At 37.1% G+C, this 17,936-nt stretch overlaps 4 protein-coding genes across 9 annotated transcripts; 2 read left to right on the top strand and 2 right to left on the bottom strand.

Moving 5' to 3' along the window:
* Window positions 1-1,418: 1,418 nt before the first annotated feature.
* On the bottom strand, window positions 1,419-8,718 carry LOC104785518 (regulator of nonsense transcripts UPF2). Its single transcript, XM_010510739.3, has 17 exons — window positions 8,524-8,718; window positions 8,354-8,441; window positions 8,014-8,216; window positions 7,243-7,581; window positions 7,056-7,160; window positions 6,763-6,890; window positions 6,008-6,181; window positions 5,758-5,839; window positions 5,179-5,475; window positions 4,894-5,091; window positions 4,570-4,671; window positions 4,108-4,359; window positions 3,791-4,009; window positions 3,290-3,460; window positions 2,806-2,991; window positions 2,235-2,669; window positions 1,419-2,093 (listed from the first exon to the last, which is right to left on the bottom strand). The coding sequence occupies exons 1-17, from the start codon at window positions 8,572-8,574 to the stop codon at window positions 1,596-1,598; spliced, it is 3,528 nt and encodes a 1,175-aa protein (XP_010509041.2). The 5' UTR covers window positions 8,575-8,718; the 3' UTR covers window positions 1,419-1,595.
* Window positions 8,719-8,829: 111 nt separating this feature from the next.
* LOC104785516 (putative adenylate kinase 6, chloroplastic) lies at window positions 8,830-10,771 on the top strand. The gene is made up of 4 exons (XM_010510736.2): window positions 8,830-9,323; window positions 9,818-9,958; window positions 10,076-10,351; window positions 10,443-10,771. Exons 1-4 carry the CDS (start codon window positions 8,961-8,963, stop codon window positions 10,578-10,580), a joined length of 918 nt encoding a protein of 305 aa, XP_010509038.1. The 5' UTR covers window positions 8,830-8,960; the 3' UTR covers window positions 10,581-10,771.
* Window positions 10,708-16,472, bottom strand: LOC104785517 (uncharacterized). 6 transcript variants are annotated; one of them, XR_015598310.1, is made up of 18 exons: window positions 15,731-16,472; window positions 15,365-15,434; window positions 14,633-15,232; window positions 14,352-14,531; window positions 14,119-14,232; window positions 13,953-14,011; window positions 13,693-13,759; window positions 13,529-13,580; window positions 13,348-13,445; window positions 13,125-13,208; window positions 12,590-12,999; window positions 12,435-12,496; window positions 12,260-12,329; window positions 12,020-12,100; window positions 11,833-11,946; window positions 11,380-11,504; window positions 11,223-11,282; window positions 10,708-11,034 (listed from the first exon to the last, which is right to left on the bottom strand). XR_015598310.1 is itself a non-coding variant. In XM_010510737.3 (18 exons), exons 1-17 carry the CDS (start codon window positions 15,787-15,789, stop codon window positions 11,243-11,245), a joined length of 2,280 nt encoding a protein of 759 aa, XP_010509039.1. In that variant the 5' UTR covers window positions 15,790-16,472; the 3' UTR covers window positions 10,708-11,034; window positions 11,223-11,242. The 6 variants fall into 6 exon arrangements, 2 of the variants coding, with proteins under 2 accessions (XP_010509039.1, XP_010509040.1); XR_015598309.1 differs by having other exon boundaries at window positions 11,833-11,934; XR_015598312.1 differs by having other exon boundaries at window positions 11,833-11,934; window positions 13,348-13,416.
* On the top strand, window positions 16,221-17,915 carry LOC104785515 (CDP-diacylglycerol--glycerol-3-phosphate 3-phosphatidyltransferase 1, chloroplastic/mitochondrial). Its single transcript, XM_010510735.3, has 6 exons — window positions 16,221-16,809; window positions 16,954-17,051; window positions 17,124-17,174; window positions 17,268-17,381; window positions 17,467-17,523; window positions 17,620-17,915. Exons 1-6 carry the CDS (start codon window positions 16,422-16,424, stop codon window positions 17,815-17,817), a joined length of 906 nt encoding a protein of 301 aa, XP_010509037.1. The 5' UTR covers window positions 16,221-16,421; the 3' UTR covers window positions 17,818-17,915.
* The last annotated feature ends 21 nt before the right edge of the window (window positions 17,916-17,936 follow it).

The raw sequence follows: 17,936 nt of genomic DNA, 5'->3' as shown, positions 1-17,936 counted from the left end.
ATTGACGATAAATTACATTTATAGATAAATTCACTTATACAAATACATAATTTCAAACTTATGAAATAATATCAATTGTCGTATTTTAATAGTCTATCAAACTATCAAAATGTAAATGATGTATATCTAGAAATTGAATATATATTTTTAAAAAATAGCTATTTTTTATGATATATTATAGAGTATTTTATATCATTATAGTTTGAAAATACAACATAACAATTGTTTTACATATATGAGATTTAGGAGAAGCATACATTATTATATATGTATATATATAAATAAATATATTATTTATATATATATATATATTATATATATATTTGTTCTTAGAATGAAATGAATGTATTTTTTATCAGTAAAATTCATATCTTTCAATTCATATTAAAAGGGGAAGGATTTTTTTTATGATAAAAAATACATTCATTTCATTCTAAGAACAAATATATATATAATATGAAATGAATAAAATATATATGTATATATATATATATATATATATATATATATATATTTGTTCTTAGAATGAAATGAATGTATTTTTTATCATAAAAAAAATCCTTCCCCTTTTAATATGAATTGAAAGATATGAATTTTACTGATCAATAGTAATAATGGTAGTTTTTTTGTACAAAAATCTGAATTTAATTATCAACTTCTATATTGAATTATCAATTTTTTTTGTACAAGGTCCCATATTGACTATCATAAGATCTTTTATTGTAACTGGTCTCTTTGTAAGTTTTTCCTTGATTCGTTCTGGCATGAATTAGATTGCTGAATAAAGTAGGTTATCAAAAAATTAATTATTAATTTATGATATTATTAGGACCATATTTTACATATGAATTTTAAAAAATATATTATCTTATTATTTTATCGAATTTTGTTATTTTTTTACAGCAAAATTTATTAATTTATATTGTTTATTAATTTATAGAGGTTTTATTGTATTTTATAGAGGATATGAAGGAGTTTACAAGATTCTCGTTAACTTTGATTCCTAGGAATGCGAATGTACTTGCGGATCGATTAGCACGACAAGTTCGTACTCAACCGCACGTGGTTACATCTGTTAGCTGTACTTTTCCTAATTGGCTTGTTTGAGTCAATTCTATTGTTGTAAAAAAAAGAAAAAATAGAGGTTTTATTGTATATATATTCATTATGTTTCTAAGAGCTTCGCATTTTCAAAATCCCAAGTTAAAAAGTTGGATCAAACAAGCTGGAACAAAAATGGTCACACACAAAGCTAATCCACATATCCCAGCACATAATTTACTTAACCATCAGTATAGAATTTGAAGCCGAATATATCAAATTTTGTCACAATAACTCGTCAGATTGATTTCTTGTGATATTTTCACTTTTGAGCTATAGCAAAAAGCTAACTATTACTGCTTCTGTCAAAGTCAAGATTTTGTTTTTTCGAATGTAATGTTAAAATTATATTCAAAAGAAAAATATATGATTTTACAACTTTTGCAACACTTAAAAAAAAACAATTTAAATCACATCCTAAGCACGAGATTGAAACCACATCCTCATCATATCTCTGACACAGGCAAGATTATCATATCCTAAACCGGATGAATTTACTTTCGCCGGGCATGATACGAACCACCACCTCCTTGATGATAATAAAACCGGTGACGAGACCCGCCGCGACTCCCACTGCCTTCCCCGGTACCTCGAGTGAATCCTCTGCCTCCTCCAGGAGTCCAATTCAATATCTGTGTCCCTAACCCATTCGCTTCCTCTTCATCCCTCTCATTGTACTCGAGTACTAACCTCTTTATGTCTTGTTTCTCTTCCAATTCCGCAGCTTCTTTCTGTTTTGTGCTCTGCACTAGCGAACAATCACTCGGGATTAGCATTTGCCTTGTTTGTTGTTTGTTCCCTCTCTTCACCAGGACCTTCACTTGAACCTCTCTTTGCTCTCCGTTCTCTTCATCCAACAATTCTTCTCCATTTTCACCTACTAACCGCCCAAAATGATGATCTTTTCCAGACCCTTCAAAAACACTCATCGGTATTGTCATGTTCAATGCCGGTCTACCACGTAATTCTAGCTTCCTTTGCTCCATGCTCTCCTGCAATCCACAAACCATATCAGTTCTTAACCATGTTCAAATTAGTACAAATTAGTTCCCTCCTGCATTAGTGTTAATTGGTTTCTCTATCCAGCTAAATTAGAGAATATACAAAAGACCGATCTGAAATTCTGAACTTACCTGAAGTAAAGCCTTCAGTTCTTGATCAAAGTCTGCTAGTTCCTCAGGATCTACAGTTACCACCTTTTGCCTAACACGAAATTTATTATCATCATCAGATCCAGGTCCATCTCCATCATCATAGTCATCCCCATCGTCACTCTCAGATCCCCGGTCATGATTTCCATCATCCAACTCTTCGTTCTGTCCATCTCGGACCACGGAGCCACTACCAGAATCACTGTCGCTTTCTTCTCCGTGAGCTTCTCCATTCACTCCAATACCTTCTACAACTGACGATGACCTACTTGGAGGCTTTGTGTCTGAGTGTCTTTCTACACTGACTTTGTCTCCTGAAGAATAATGCTCACGCTCTTCCAGCTGCAGTATAGCTGCATTGACTTCCTCAATTGTTGCATAACGGGTCATACTGGGTCTCAAATTGGCAAATAGATCCTGCATTGAGAGAGAAGTTAAGACACATTATTTGGTACAGATAGCCTGCACCTTTACATGGAAATTGGATAATTTCTACAAAAGAAACTAATCTCATGCCCCTATATGTGAGTGTACAATATTAATTAAGACTAACCTGCAAGTCAAATTCAATATCCAGGGGAAGGTGACCCTTGCTGAGTATGTATCTCTGGAAGTGTATCAAAAATTGATCAAGCCTTTTCTTTGATGAACCTCGATCAAAGTAGTGCCCACAGGTTTCCAGAAGAATGATAACCATCCTGATACGGAAAAAATCTTCTGGTGGATCCAGCACCTCTTGCTAACATCATAACAGTATACGCAACAATCAATCAGTGGAAGAGAAAGACTAAAATTAAGTGAGCGACACATAGCCTTTCCCTAAGATAAAACCAGCAGTTTAAATCAGTTTTACAGCATAGTATTCTACATTTGTATATCATGAGGAATACAAAAGAAAGTAAGCACGAGAAGAGCCATTTTTGTTTTGGATTAAGACGAGAAGAGACATAATTATAAAATTTTAAATGCCAAACCACACAAAGACATGTAAATTTTAATAGAGGGTTGAACTCTGGAAGAGTCTTAGGTTAACGTACCTCTGAAGTATCATGACCATATAAAAGAGTTAAATAAAGCGTCTCGAATATCACAGATGAATCTACGTGCTCATAATTGTACAGCTCCCCTAAAAATCTCATATGGGCTAGTCGCTTCTGTTGTGCCCCATATTCATTCAACTCAAGCCCAACCCTTATCTCCTCCAGGACCTTCAAGAGAAAACAATGTACCACGTAACTTCAGAAAATACACCAAAGATCAAATTAAATGATGCGAGAGTATCTTATACACTGTCCTGATTTCAAACAACACGGAATCCAAACCTATAGGCATGTTCCTCCTAGCAATTTTCACAACATGCTTATTTTAGGCTTTACTGACACGTCAAATTTCACATAAGAAGCAATTCCATTTCAACTTAGACTGCAATTTTCATTTCTCTTGACTAAAAGAAGGGAGTTTAGCATCGTAGACCTATAAATTGCTGCGGATTTAACGCCATATGTATTAGTCTATTAGATACATTAGAAAAAACATACCTCATCAACAACAGCCACTGCAAACTCATCATGATGGCGGCTCAAACCAGAAGTCAAGGAAGCAATTAAGTGAATCTGACCATACTTTCCCTTGTGAACTTTCATAAAGCACTTTAAGATGTATTGCTCACATTCACTCCAAGGCAGCTTCCGCAGTTGCTTCAGAACGTTCACAATGGATTCTTTATCAAGATCCGAGAATAGCAATTTTCGAATATACTGCAGAATTTTAATAAAAGTATAAGAAAAAAAAAATCGCCAATACAATTGAACAATGAAAATTATTCGAAAGATAAAAGACATGGAAGTCGGAGTACCTGATGCAATGGTGGACGAACTTTAGAAATTCTTGCTGATCTTTCGGGAGGTTTACAAAGGTAGTAGGCATTTTCTATAAGAGTGCTTTGGCGAGGATCTAAATTCTTGACATTTTTCAGGCGCATCAATATGTCCAGCATATTTGTCATCCTGAGTGAGGTCTCGGGAGATCGATAAAGGAAACGGCCACATGTCTCCAGAAGATTGCAAGCAACATCAATGTTATGATGAGTAAACTCATCTAAGCAAGCCTGCCAAAAAAAAAAGGAGAAGTGAAGATTTATAGAGTTGGATGGCTCACACCAACGAGGATAGAATCTGTCCCCATACAATTACATTTCGATATCCGGTAAGAGGATTCAAGTGACTCAATATATTAATTGAAACGTATTTACCATAAGTTCAGAGAATTCAGGAAAAAAACATCTCTATAGAACGCATATTGGGTTGTGCAGTTATACCTTTAAACAACTGAATACAAGTCCAGCAGGTGCAATTTTAAACTTGCAAAGTTCTCCAATAAATCTGATGTTTCGGATTTTTGTTTCGATATTCATTTGGTCCTGCACAAAATTAAATTTGCAACTACATCAGAAGGACATCACCACATTTGAACACTGTTTATAAGGGAATATTGGGAGTGAAGCTGAGAACAGAGGTATTCACATCAGCAGAGTAAATTCACTTCACTCATGCTTAAAGGTTAAAAGTGCAGTCATAGTCAAATGTATTGAAAGTAAAATTAATTACTTCTTATTGTCAACAATGCAATAGATTTAGCCAACCTTTTTATGGACCAGAGAATTAAACTCGTCCTCCAACATCTGCACAAGCATAGATGGGATATCCTTCATGCACGTTGCTAGTGTTGCAACCATACGCGAATAGTATCCTAGCAACTCCAGAGATGTCCTAGGGACATTAAATAACGCTTTGACAAGTTTTTTTCTGTTTGTCTTGGAATTCAAATAACAATATTCCACCTGGAAATAAAACCACAGATATAAACAACGGAGAAAAAGGTTCAGCAGAAACAACATCAACTAGAAAACCATTTCACGGACTCTTACCGTTAATTGGTCAATAAGATCACGGCTTACGCAACCAGGTAGTCGTTGTAACAATCTTTCGAAGTTTGCCACGTCAAGACTCTTACCTTTCTCCTTCTCATTTTCCAATTTTTTCTCAGTATCCTTTTCTTTCCCTTTTTCCTTCTTAGTATCTTTAGCCTTTTCCTTATCTACGTCTTCCTTCTCTTTTGGCTGCTCAGTATTTGATCCATCAGGCATACTACCAGAATCAGCAGGAACCTCTGTTATTGTGTCTTCAGTTGTTTGTTGACTTTCGACAATTTCAGAGCTAGACTCCTTCAATCAATCCCAATAAAGCATTAAATCAAACATGTAAGCTTTCTATAAAACGATAAGTTAGTTTTTCAGAATGAACAAATATGGAGCTCGAAATCTGTCAACAAGCAAATCATGTCATTCCAAGGTGACCAATTCAGTGATGATTACCGACCAAGTGTCCTTTTTAGTATATCAAAATGGAAAACCATGCACGATCTCACATAGCAACAACAATTGATTTCTTCCAATATCTTAAGAAATCAAGAGGGCAGAATACAATGTAGAATGTCACCCACTTACAGATGATTTATCTTTTGCTTTAGCAGATTGCTCGCTTGATTTAGATTCTGCTTCTCCCAATAATACTGCGGGAACAAATGCCCTAGAGAAACAATGCATCAGACATAAGCAATTGAAAACTAAAAGAAAAAGTAAACGCAATACAAAGCCAGATAGTCAAGACTCTTCTAAGAAAATTAAACGCTTTCTGAATGCCACTTGACAACTACACATTTTCCCATATCTTTGTTTGGTAGAAGTAGGAGCTGACCTCAGATCAGGCAAGCACTCGTAAAATGTCTTAGTGTCTTCGTCGTCCCAAATAGGTTCTGGGGCAGATGTATCTTTTACAGCACCAGAGGGTGAGGCTTCGTCCCCTGCTGTGAGCCTAGTTGTACCATCCTCTGGCATAAGAGGAGGCTGCATATCAAGTGATTCGGCCAAACTGCAACAGGACATAAAAAATTCATAACAAATTATGCAGGGTATATGGAATTAGATGAGAATGCTTAAGCAACTGAGTTTGTCTCCAACCCAATATTTAATAAGCTGTGAATGTTGAAACTGTAGATATTCATGTGCCAGATATCCATTCAAGTCAAAGATGTGGGAAGAGAGGATAAACACCATATATCTAAAATGACTTCCAAACTTCAATTCAGAAATATTATACGGTTCCCAGTGAATTGGTAAGCACATGTCACAATAAAAATAAAGAGTTTGGCAAATGAACTGATGCATGCCCAAGATCTAAACAATGAAACTATCTGTACATACTACAATGACAGCGAAAACATGCTATTTACACTTCAGGAAGATATTATGGAAGGACTGAGAGCTCAATAATAGCTTGTGTTATAGATAATTTTTATGCGAAGTGAGAAGATAGCTACAAAGCTACCAACATACATATCGATTAAATGATTATAATTATGATACATTTCCAAGGTTTTCTGCATGTAAGTCCATAACAGTTAGACCCAACAAGAACAAGAAAACCTAGTAGATTTATACGAATGGACTTACGATGAGATATTTCGATAGAGATGGTCATATGATTTCCTCAGCTTTTCATACGAAGATGCACTGTCTTCACTAAGCTCCCCTTTAGCATTTACCAGTTTTGCATTGTCCTTCTCCATTTGGTGAAGTAACTGTTAAAAGAAAACTGTTAGAAAGATACTACAGAAAAAGGGAAAACTAGCAAAATGAAAAAGAAAAAGAAAAAGAAAAGGAGGAAATATAGCATATTCAGGCAAGAAAAATATCGGTAAAAAGTTCCTGCACATAAGCACATGGCAAACAATTGGGGATCTAACCTTGTGTTCAGACTGAAGGAGATCTGCAAGAGCATCATAATATGTGTTGAAAGCTTTCTTAAAACTCTTTTTCTGATCAGCAGTTACGCCGAGACCCTTGAAAAACTATAGTAAACATTAGTCACATTTAGCCAAGTAACGGAAAATATGGAGGTACAAATTAAGTTGATCTCCAAATCTACATTACATCTTCGTCTTGTCCAGAAATAGGAAGCCCCAGAAAAACTCTTCCTTGTCGAGCAAAACTGGCAAGAAGTGTCAGATTTGTTTGGGTCGTATCTCTGTCTTTCAGTTGTTCAACACTGGTAAGATCCTTAATAATATTAATAAAGATGTTACTATCTTCTATTACTCCAACATAGTAAAGCTCCAGAAGTAGTTTTAGGGTACTCCGCTTTTTCATGGCCTTTGAGTTTTTATCCGCTTCTAAATCTTCGGTAGATTTTCCAGGAAAGAAGACTTTCAAGAGCCCTTGTGTTAGACTAGGAGAAAATTCTTTATACCTCTGATGAAGTAGCGAGCAAATCTGTCAAAATAAATAAATGGTTAGCTTTGAAAAGATATTCTGAGCAGAGAGCACTGTCGTATGCTACTTAATGTGCTCCATAAGAAATAACAAACTGAAAACGAGACCCAACTATCATCTAAACTAAGAGAACAAGATATCTTTCAACAGAAACCTAAAATGGGATAGGGGAACTGACATACCAAGTATTTGAAAGCTTTAGGAAACTATCTATAACAACTACTGAATATTTCAATGAAACATGTTGATGGCGAGAGTCGCATGAATAACATAAGAAAAGGTCACTGATCTACTCCAATCCATGACATCCTAACAGTAACAGTAGATAACTTTCTTATGAAGAAAAAACCAAGATACAACAAGAGAACTTCTGAGCAAAAGCAGACGTAAACAAAAAACAAAAGAACAAGATAGGAAAGAGCAAGGCAAAACCTGAACAGCAGCTTGAATATCAGAGCTTCTGAGCTTAGCCTCACAGATGGCAGTAACAGCTTCACTAACAAACTTGCTAAGATTAATACCTCGCAGATCATCCATCAAACCTTCTCGCAACTCCTCATTAATCTGCTTTAACTTTTTGATAACTGCTGTATTCCGCTTAATACTAGAATCAAGAGTCCTAAGATATGCCGTATCTGTAAACATGGAGGACTCAGTCTCAGTAACAACTCTATTCATAAATAGAATCATCCTAAGCATAACCACGAATAGTTCAATTCTTCCACCTCTATTATTAAGAAGCAGGAAACTAAAAACATTCAATGAAACTAACCAGGTCGTTCAGGATTGAGATTATTATGACGAAGAGTCATTTTAGCTTCAATTGACTTCTTAATCTCTTCAAGCCGAGCAAGAGCTTCCTGAAAATAAAGCATGAGGAATCAAATTTTCGATTTCATCGAGCAAAAAGGACCATCAGAAATCAGGAAAATCAAATCAAACCTCGTCGTCTTGTTTCTCGCTGTTGTGGATTTCATCTTCTGGATGATCCATTAGGGTTCAGATTGACGTAGCCGTCGGAAAATTTCGAAAGTAACTGATCACTTTTTTTTCTTCGATCGGACTTAGGTTTTAAGAGTGTTCCCGGAGAAAGAGGGATTGATAGAAAAAAATAGGAATTTTAACTAACAAAAGTAGAGAAAGCCCAAACGGGTCACAAAAAGACCCAATTTAAACGGGTTTTGCCCGGCGTTAACCAAAATTAATTAATCAAATATATTTCCTAAACCGAACCGGTAATTTTTCCATAACCGGAAAAGACATGACACGTGTTCGTCACGAGCCAAAAGCAAAACAGTTCTTCTTCTTCTTCGTCGTCTTTGGTCCATTGATGACACTGGGGGGGACGAATCACGAATCGTAAGCTTACGACAACAATCATGGCCGTATCTCACCGTCTATTTAGACCGGCGACGACGACGGTGAAGAATACGTTTTCTTCTTTCTTCATTAGGTCTCTTTCTTCTTCTTCTTCTTCTTCTTCTTCTTCTGGGCCTTCGCTGGACCCCAAAATCGATCTCGAGGAGGCTGCGGCACAGCTCGAGAAGTCTTCGTCTTCGTCTCCGTCTCCATCTCCGTCTCCATACAAAGGCAGAAATTTTCACTGGGTGTTTCTTGGATGTCCCGGTGTTGGTAAAGGAACGTATGCCTCTCGTCTCTCTTCTCTCCTCGGCGTTCCTCATATTGCCACTGGTGATCTCGTTCGCGATGAGCTTTCCTCTTCTGGATTACTCTCCTCTCAGGTTAGGTTTCCTTGTAGCTGTATGTTTCTCTCAATAGAGAGATTCTGAATCAAGGCATAGAGAGATCAATAGATTCTAATGGTCCTGTGGTTTTTTAGCTTTGATGTTCGATGATATTGTATAAGCCTAGCTACATAAATCTTGGGTTGTGTCTGTTGAGAGACAGTGTTCAATCTCCATCTCTGTTCTTACTCACTAATGGCCCTTATATATTTGTCAGTCTTACTTGATCTCACTGAGACCTCACTTGATGATTTTTTGCTAGTCTCCACATATGTCATCACCATGTTGTTCTAAGATCAGATTTGTTTCCTGTGAAATGAGAATTTTTTTTGGTATTAGAAGGATTTAACGAATTTTTGAGGTTGTATATATCTCTTGTGTAGAACTAGAACAAGTGTTGAATCATTGAGTTTATTATATATTATAAGAGACAATGTGTTCTTGTGAGGTGATTAGCATATTTATAATTGTGTGTTGCTGCATTGGTGTAGCTAAAGGAGCTTGTTAACCAAGGGAAATTGGTTCCTGACGAATTCATCATTAGTTTGTTATCAAAACGACTCGAAGCTGGCAAAGAGAAGGGTGAATCTGGTTACATTCTTGATGGTTTTCCACGAACTGTTACACAAGCGGTGAGACATTTTATTGCTAATTTGTAGATTTTGCGGCTAATAGAAATTTTGTTGGTTGGTTGACAAACTTTGACATCCTCTCTGTTTCTGTTTCTGTTTTTGTTTCTTGTCTTGTAGGAAATTCTGGAGGGAGTGACTAAGATCGATCTGGTGATAAATTTGAAGCTTCGAGAAGAGGCATTACTTGCGAAATGTCTAGGAAGAAGAATTTGCAGCGAGTGTGGTGCTAACTATAACGTTGCGTGCATTGATATCAAAGGTGATAATGAAGATAGTCCTAGAATGTATATGCCTCCGCTTCTTCCTCCGCCAAACTGTGAATCAAAGCTTATAACCCGAGCTGATGACACCGAAGAAGTCGTCAAGGAAAGACTCCGAATTTACAACACAATGGTATCTTTTTTCTTCTTCTTCTTTCTACGTTCATGAGTCATATACTCTTGACAGATTCAAACATTGTTTATAAGTTTTTCATCTTTTGCAGACCCAACCAGTGGAGGAATTCTACAGGAAGCGTGGGAAGCTGTTGGAATTTGAATTACCCGGTGGAATCCCGGAGTCATGGTCAAAGCTTCTTAGAGCGTTACACCTTGAAGACGATAAACAGTCTGCAATAGCCTAATCTCTCATTGATCTCTCTCTATATTTTATGATTGAATCAACAACTTGTACTACATTCTTTGCTCGAGCTATCCCCTCGTGCATATATATGCGTAGGATAGTCAATAAAAGAGATACATGTCCCATTATGGTTGATTGATACATATATTATATAGTTGAAGTTTCTTTGTGGATTCTGCTCCACTATAGATAGTTGAAAACTCTTTGTCATACAAACAGAGGTTGACTTGCAACAAATTGTTTCTATATGCGTACTAAAGAAATTGTGTAATTCAATATATCTACTTGTTATGTGGAGAATCTAATGGGCAATTTGTATAACTATATACCTTACGGAGTGTCGCAGTGTCTTAGAGCTTTGTGTCATTTTCTTCTGCTATGCAGTTTATGTTTTGTCCTGTTGAGAATGGCGTCTCGTCGTTAACTTGCTCCTTAGATTTTTCATGAGTAGTGTTCTGCAATCGAAGGTCAGAAAGGCCTTGTTAATGCCAGCACCAGATTCAGATGTAATAAGATCTATTAACAATTGGTTTTGAAGACCACAACAAAAAGACCAAAGAAACTCCATATGTGCAGTTACATATACTAAAACTCTTCTCTTGTAGCAGTCATATACAATGTATGAGAGAAAGAGGAAGAATACCTTGGTCCTTGGATAAGGTTCTAGGGACTGACCATGACTGGCAAATCTTGCTTCAGTTGCCTGAAAAGTTTCAGAAAATAAGTGGTGACGTAATGTATCTAATGGAAAATCTAGTGTTCTACACCAAGTTTACATGATATATGCCAGGGAAACAGACCGTGGTGAAGGATGTGCTTTAACTTGGCCAGATTGATACTGCAAAGTCGCCTCCAACATGGACTCTGCCATTACCGCCCTCTCCTCCATCTCAGCGAGCGCAGCAACAGCTTCCTCATACTTCTCCTACACCATTAGCATTATCATACTGAGAATAAACTTCTTTTCCCCTCAAATATGTGTATAGTGAGTCAAACAAACGATAGCAAGATATATCCTCATAAAGTAAACATGTCACAAGGTATCATGCTAAAGAAGAACCATCAAGCTCGAAATTTCTAGAAGGAATTATTAGGCGCAACTGTTTCTTGAGTAAGTAGAGAAGTCACTGGATAAATCAGACACTTACTTGACCACACACACACCAAAAATAGAGGGCAGCAATTAAAACTCTTTGAAACAGATAAGGCAACACACTGTCATCAATAGTTGTAGTTAATGCAAACTTTCTAACCTGAAGCGCTTCAGCAGCATTTCTCTGAGCTGCTGCATCCTGCTCAGCAAGTCTCCGTGTGTCTTCTGTTACTTTATGCTCTTGCTCCATTCGCATCAATACCTTCATAAATTTCTAAGTGGTCTTAGAATTACCATACACTGAATTGCAATAGAAGGGAGGAATTTGACAAGTTGCAAGTGCAAACCTGTATCATAGCAGCTTCTTGCTCCCTCTTATCAGAAACAATTCTTCGAAGCTCAGTCACCTCTTGCTCTAACTGCTCAATCTACCCAAAATTTATGTTCAATAGCATTAAACAAGTCAGACTATTTAATTTAGAATTAGCAAGCATCGTCCTTATCCATGGCAGCATAGATTTGAAACAACTGAATGTACACCAAATGCTCAATTAGGAAACAGAGTTTCAAATCACACATGGTAATACCTTAGCATTCAATTGACGCCGATTGTCTTGTTTGACCATCTCCATGAGAGCTACCTCCAACTCTTTTGCTCTATAATAACATAGGTAGGTAACGATCGAGGGATAATGAGGAGATATATAAAAGTTCACGAGTGACTTCAATATCCAGAGTCATATACAAAGCTAAAAGATTAACCTTAGTACAGCTGATCTTTTCTCCTGAAGCAACTTGTAGAGTTCACGCTTCAACCAAAAAACCTACAATAATGGTGGGCAACTGTAATTATTCTAAGTTGACATTGCAATTACTTGTGCTAACTCTAACAAAAAAGAAAGGATGACACAAATTACCTGTCCTTGAAGATCTTGAATACAATCTATCTCTCCATTCCCAGTTAGGTTAATAAAGACTTCGTCTGCATTACTGGATCCTGATTCGGAACGAGATAAACTCCTATTAGACAACGAGGCTTTGCTAGAATCCACTAAAACAGATTTTGGGTCTTGCTTAGAACTATGCAATTTGGTTGCAGGGTCTTTTGAATCCCTCCAAGCTTGAAGATCCTTTAATCTTTCCTCATATGCAGCTACCACAGCTGGTCTGTGTTTGCTTCTTAGTTCCTGCAATCTACTTTCATGTACATTTTGGTAACCCATGGAAGCAGTTAAAACGAGCTGGCTGCTATCAAATGTTGAACCAGTCATTGATTGTAGCAAAGTAACAGCATCTCCAGTGTCCTTGGTTGTAACCAATGCAGGACCTGATATGGCAAATATAAGAAATTAAGAGCAATTCCATTGATTATTACTGTATGTTCATTGTTCAGAGAGTCCACAAAAAACATATCACTTAAATTATATAGACACTTAGGTTCAACAACCGTACCATAAAACTCCATCAATGCGAGAGCTGTTCTGAAAAGCATAACACGATTTCCTTCAAATAGAAGCACATCCCACACTCTGAGAACTGTTATACCAATACCAAACAATATAATATTAGACTGACACACGGAATATTTAAAGATGGCAACTTTTTTACAGCAAAGAGAAACGTAAAGATAATATTAACAATCCGCTTAAAAATAAAGTTTTCCAATTTCTAAAACCTGACCACTTTCCCATGGAAGCATATTAATGAAGATGGAAAGAAACCATGGCCCTGTAACACAAGCCACCTGCACTCCAAGATAATCTAGGTGATGAACTGTGGAAAGACAGAAATCACAAAGAACATTAGCACCAACTGCAACTTTGGGTAAGATGAACAAGACAATGAAAAAAACTAACCCAATTTAGGGAATCTTTCTCGAATCAACTCCTCCAGAACTCGTTGGTCGACCTGGTTAAAGATTTCATATACAGGAACAAACAAATAATGATGCTATCACTAATCTGCTCAAAAAAGATAGAAATGCAGTACAAAATACAAAAAAACAAATACTAATATTTACCTGGGACTCGATCATCTCTTCTGAATAATAATCATTGAAGTAGTCATCAATGATGCCTATCAACGACCTTCAAATCCGAAATGATATTTAGTTAACTTACACATTTGTTAAAAAAGAAGACTTGAGGAGTGATCTAACAGTGGTTAATATACAACCAAAGAAAATTAAGTCATAGGTACATGAACTTCACACAGATCCAACGAAAATGGGTTTTCATTGATAAACAATATTAGGAGTTAGAGAGTAGTTTCCAAACATACCAAAAGGCATTCTCTTCTGGCATCAGAAGTAATAACAGTGCAGCGAAGAAATTCATGGCCTGCACATGATTTATTGATACAAGATAACAAATAACTGAGATGTTCATTTTTGTGAGCATGTCACCATACGAGAATACAAGAGTGACAGAATTTAATAACCGAATACCTGACAGTATCCAACGGAGGGATTGTGCCTAGCATATGCAGTTAGCAACCGCCGCAGAGCATCTCTAAAATCATCATCTAGGGCAGGATGACCTGGAAATGTCCGAGGTAAATCCTGTACTTAAAATAAGCAACCAGTTGAGAAAAATGACCAGGATCAACAGGAGTCCAGCACTGCATTACTAGATAGAAAATGCTTGATACCAAGTATTGGTGTATAAGACAGTTGCTAACCTTTTCTATCTGTCCTTTCCATTTTTCCACAACAGTGAGGGGGTCTGTACTTGAACCTTTCTCATCTGCATGTTGCATGTGCTCCTGCTCTATGTCGTTTACTAGACTATCAGCAGCTAGAAGATTTTGGTAATAATTCTTGACCCGACGTTTCTTAACGCCCACAAATGCTTGCCAGAGCTGAATATTTGTATATATATACTTTCAGATTGTTGAGCAGGAGAATGATGAACAAGATAGACAAGAGAAGGAAATAATCCAGAATGACAAAGGTTTATTACCTCACCCCTAAGAGCCATAGGTGTACCGCCACGAACAAGGACTTCAAGTTCTTCTTTCCAGGGGCAAGCAGATACTAGGGAAATTGCATCAGCAGCAGCCAACATACTGGAGACACTTGTATCATCTGAAGAACCATCCTGAATTGGATCTGATCTCTCCATATCATAGAACTCGTCTTCAGAATCATTCTCAGTTACTCCCTTTGAAGATTTGATCTCATCAGTTGAAAGTAAAGAATTAAATTTTCGAGCTTCTTGGTCACTATTTGAGGAATCCTCCTTCATTTTGATACGGACACTCATCAAGTCCTCAATTGCTTGAAGACATGGTCTGATCTCGGTCCATAACTGAACTTTCTTCTCTGCATTGGGAACTTCATCTTCCTCTCTCACATTGCCAGAAGTTAAATCAGAACCTGACTTTTCAGTATTCAAATCGCTTCTTTCGGTTCCCTTGTTTAATTCCTCTTGTTTTTTCTTGTCACTCTCACTTGGATGTACATGCTTATTTTCAGATAATGCATTCACAGGTGACACGCCAGATTCTGCATGATCTTTCAGGAAATTGCTCCACCTGGTCGACCTCTCCTCTTCTTCACCCTGCAGTTTATCAGCAACGAGCCCATCTATGGTTAAGATAAAAGATCAAGTAAACGAGTGACAGCGACACTGCATATTTCAAGCATTTGATCAGGACCAATAAGTGAAATTCTAAGTTTAGTTCACTTGAACCTTGTAGATGTTAACATATTCTCGGTATTGTTGCACATGCTGAGGCCTCACAGAAAAACCATATGCATCCCTGTTTCATAAAACCAACCACATTTAACTTCCTCAGTACTAAAACAGCAAAAAACAACTTTTAAAGGGACAATTAATGTATGTTCATTCTAGTAACAAAAAGAGCAAATCAAGATCAAGGATCATCAAATACTCAACTTGTGATCATAAAGACAACATTTTGATCAGCAAATCGAGAGCACAGAGACTCTAACTGAGAAACCGCAATTTCCAAAAAATCCCTCAAAAGTAATAAAGTAGAAACAGAAACACAAAGAGCTAGACAATGTCGGAACATAAAAGCTCTAAAGGCGATACCTTTTGTGGTCGGATGTGAATAGATGATTCACGGGCTTGGAAACGGCGTCGGTGATCATTATTCACTTAGTCGGACGCAGAATGAGATCTCTCCGAGTGAAGTTCGGTGAGAGAGTTGAAAAAAGGTTGCTGAGCGAAGAAGAAGAAGAAGAAGAAGAAGATCCGATAGAGCAAGCAACACTACTTAATTGATCATCATTACACGCGACTGAAGTTGAAAAAGAGGATGAAGGTACAGTGTAAAGACTAGAGAGAGAGAGAGACAGAGACGAAGAAAAGGTCCGAGATTGTAGTATGTGAGGACGTTATTACATACTTTAATTGTTTGCTTTACTTACCATCAATTCCCCGAAACTTTTGGCCTTCTTTGCAAATATACTTTTAACTTATTTAATTTGGGCTTAAATCAACTAAAGCCCACTTGTTTAGTGTTGGATTAAAAAAGTCACTTTTTACCCTTTTTGAGTCCACCTCGTCACACCATCTTCCCAATTTCTTCGAACTCCATAACCTCTAGTTTAAAGTTTTTAATCTGAAAAGTCAGTTTTGCCCTTTTAAATCAAAGTCAGAAGTCACTGTGTTCTGTCTCTTCTTCCCCAATTGCTTCGAATTTGCAAAGTACCCCTAAAACAAATCTCACTTTGATCTTTTTCTTCTTCGATTGATCCAATTAGAAAGAAAGCTCTTCCCCATGCTCAGATCAGGTCTCGCTTCGTTAATCGTCGATGTCAATTTACGCCGCACGTTACGTCCAAAACCAACCTTTTCTTTTCCGTCTCATATTCTTCTTAGCCGTTCCTCCTCACGCCGCTACATTATCTCCTCCTCCTCCCCTACAGCTCTGAGGTTTCCGATTCATAGATGTCGCCACCAACGCCTTTCCTGCTTTTCTTCTTCCTCTTCGTCGGAGCAAGGCAGACCAACAACTTCCTCTCCCAGAAACAGTTTCACTGGTCACGGTCAGCTTGATGATGGTGACGACGACGAGAATTCTCCGCATCAATCATCTTCCAAAGTTCTTACATTGCCCACCGTGTTGACACTTGGTCGCGTCGCCGCCGTTCCAATACTCGTCGCAAGTATGTTTTTGGATTCGAATGCTACAAGAAATTATGATCCTTTCTCTGGTTCTGTAGAATCATGTCTTGAGCTCAAACATTAGACACAGATACGTTTTTGTTTTGTAATTGACAAAATTGTTCATTTCTTTTGTTTGGATGTAGCGTTTTACTGTGATAGTTGGTGGGGAACAACTGCTACAACAAGCATTTTCATTGCAGCAGCCATTACAGACTGGCTTGACGGTTATCTTGCACGCAAGGTTCTTTCTTTATACCATTCTTCGATACGTTTTACATTGCAATCTTTAACGGTCAAATTGTGTACTTTTCAGATGAAGTTAGGTTCTGCTTTTGGTGCCTTTTTGGATCCAGTTGCTGATAAGGTGTGTGTAGATTTTTCTTTCTTTTTGATTGTAGTGGAAAAAGAGATATATGTAGACTAGATCTCTGATTTATGTATGTCTTGTTTTTTTCAGCTTATGGTCGCAGCTACATTGATCTTACTGTGTACAAAACCTATCGACGTTGCTGTATTAGGACCAGTTCCTTGGTTATTGACGGTACCTTCTATTGCAATCATTGGTAGAGAGGTAAGATATGTAGCAAAAATTGATTGTGATTTCTTAATACCATTCACTTGCAGAATATGTCATTAACTATATGATACATTTGTAGATTACTATGTCAGCTGTAAGAGAATGGGCTGCATCTCAAAATGGAAAGCTTTTAGAGGTAAGTTAAATCACCAACATCCATCTCTGAAGAGCCTTTTTTTAAGTTTTCGTTCTTACTGAATCATGACATGGCATTGATTACTGATGTTTGCAGGCCGTTGCTGTAAATAACTTGGGAAAGTGGAAAACCGCTACTCAGATGACAGCACTAACCATACTCCTTGCAAGCCGGGATAGCAATGTTGGATGGCTCGTAGCTTCAGGTGCTGGATTGCTTTACGTATCAGCAGGACTATCGGTTTTGTCTTTAGTAGTTTATATAAGAAAGATATGGAAAGTACTACTGAAGTAGTTGTAATTTGTCCATTCTCTTATCGCACTTGCTCATGGAAGTTGTTGTTATGAATTATGACAGTTCTTTTAGGTAATTAACAAGTGTTCGTTCATATATATATAACTCTACATTCGATA

This window comes from Camelina sativa, chromosome 5, assembly GCF_030686135.1.
Source record: "Camelina sativa cultivar CO46 ecotype springtype chromosome 5, ASM3068613v1".
NCBI classification, from domain to species: domain Eukaryota; kingdom Viridiplantae; phylum Streptophyta; class Magnoliopsida; order Brassicales; family Brassicaceae; genus Camelina; species Camelina sativa.
Note: the sequence above shows the minus strand (reverse complement) of the source record. Positions and strands in the feature narration are given on the sequence as shown.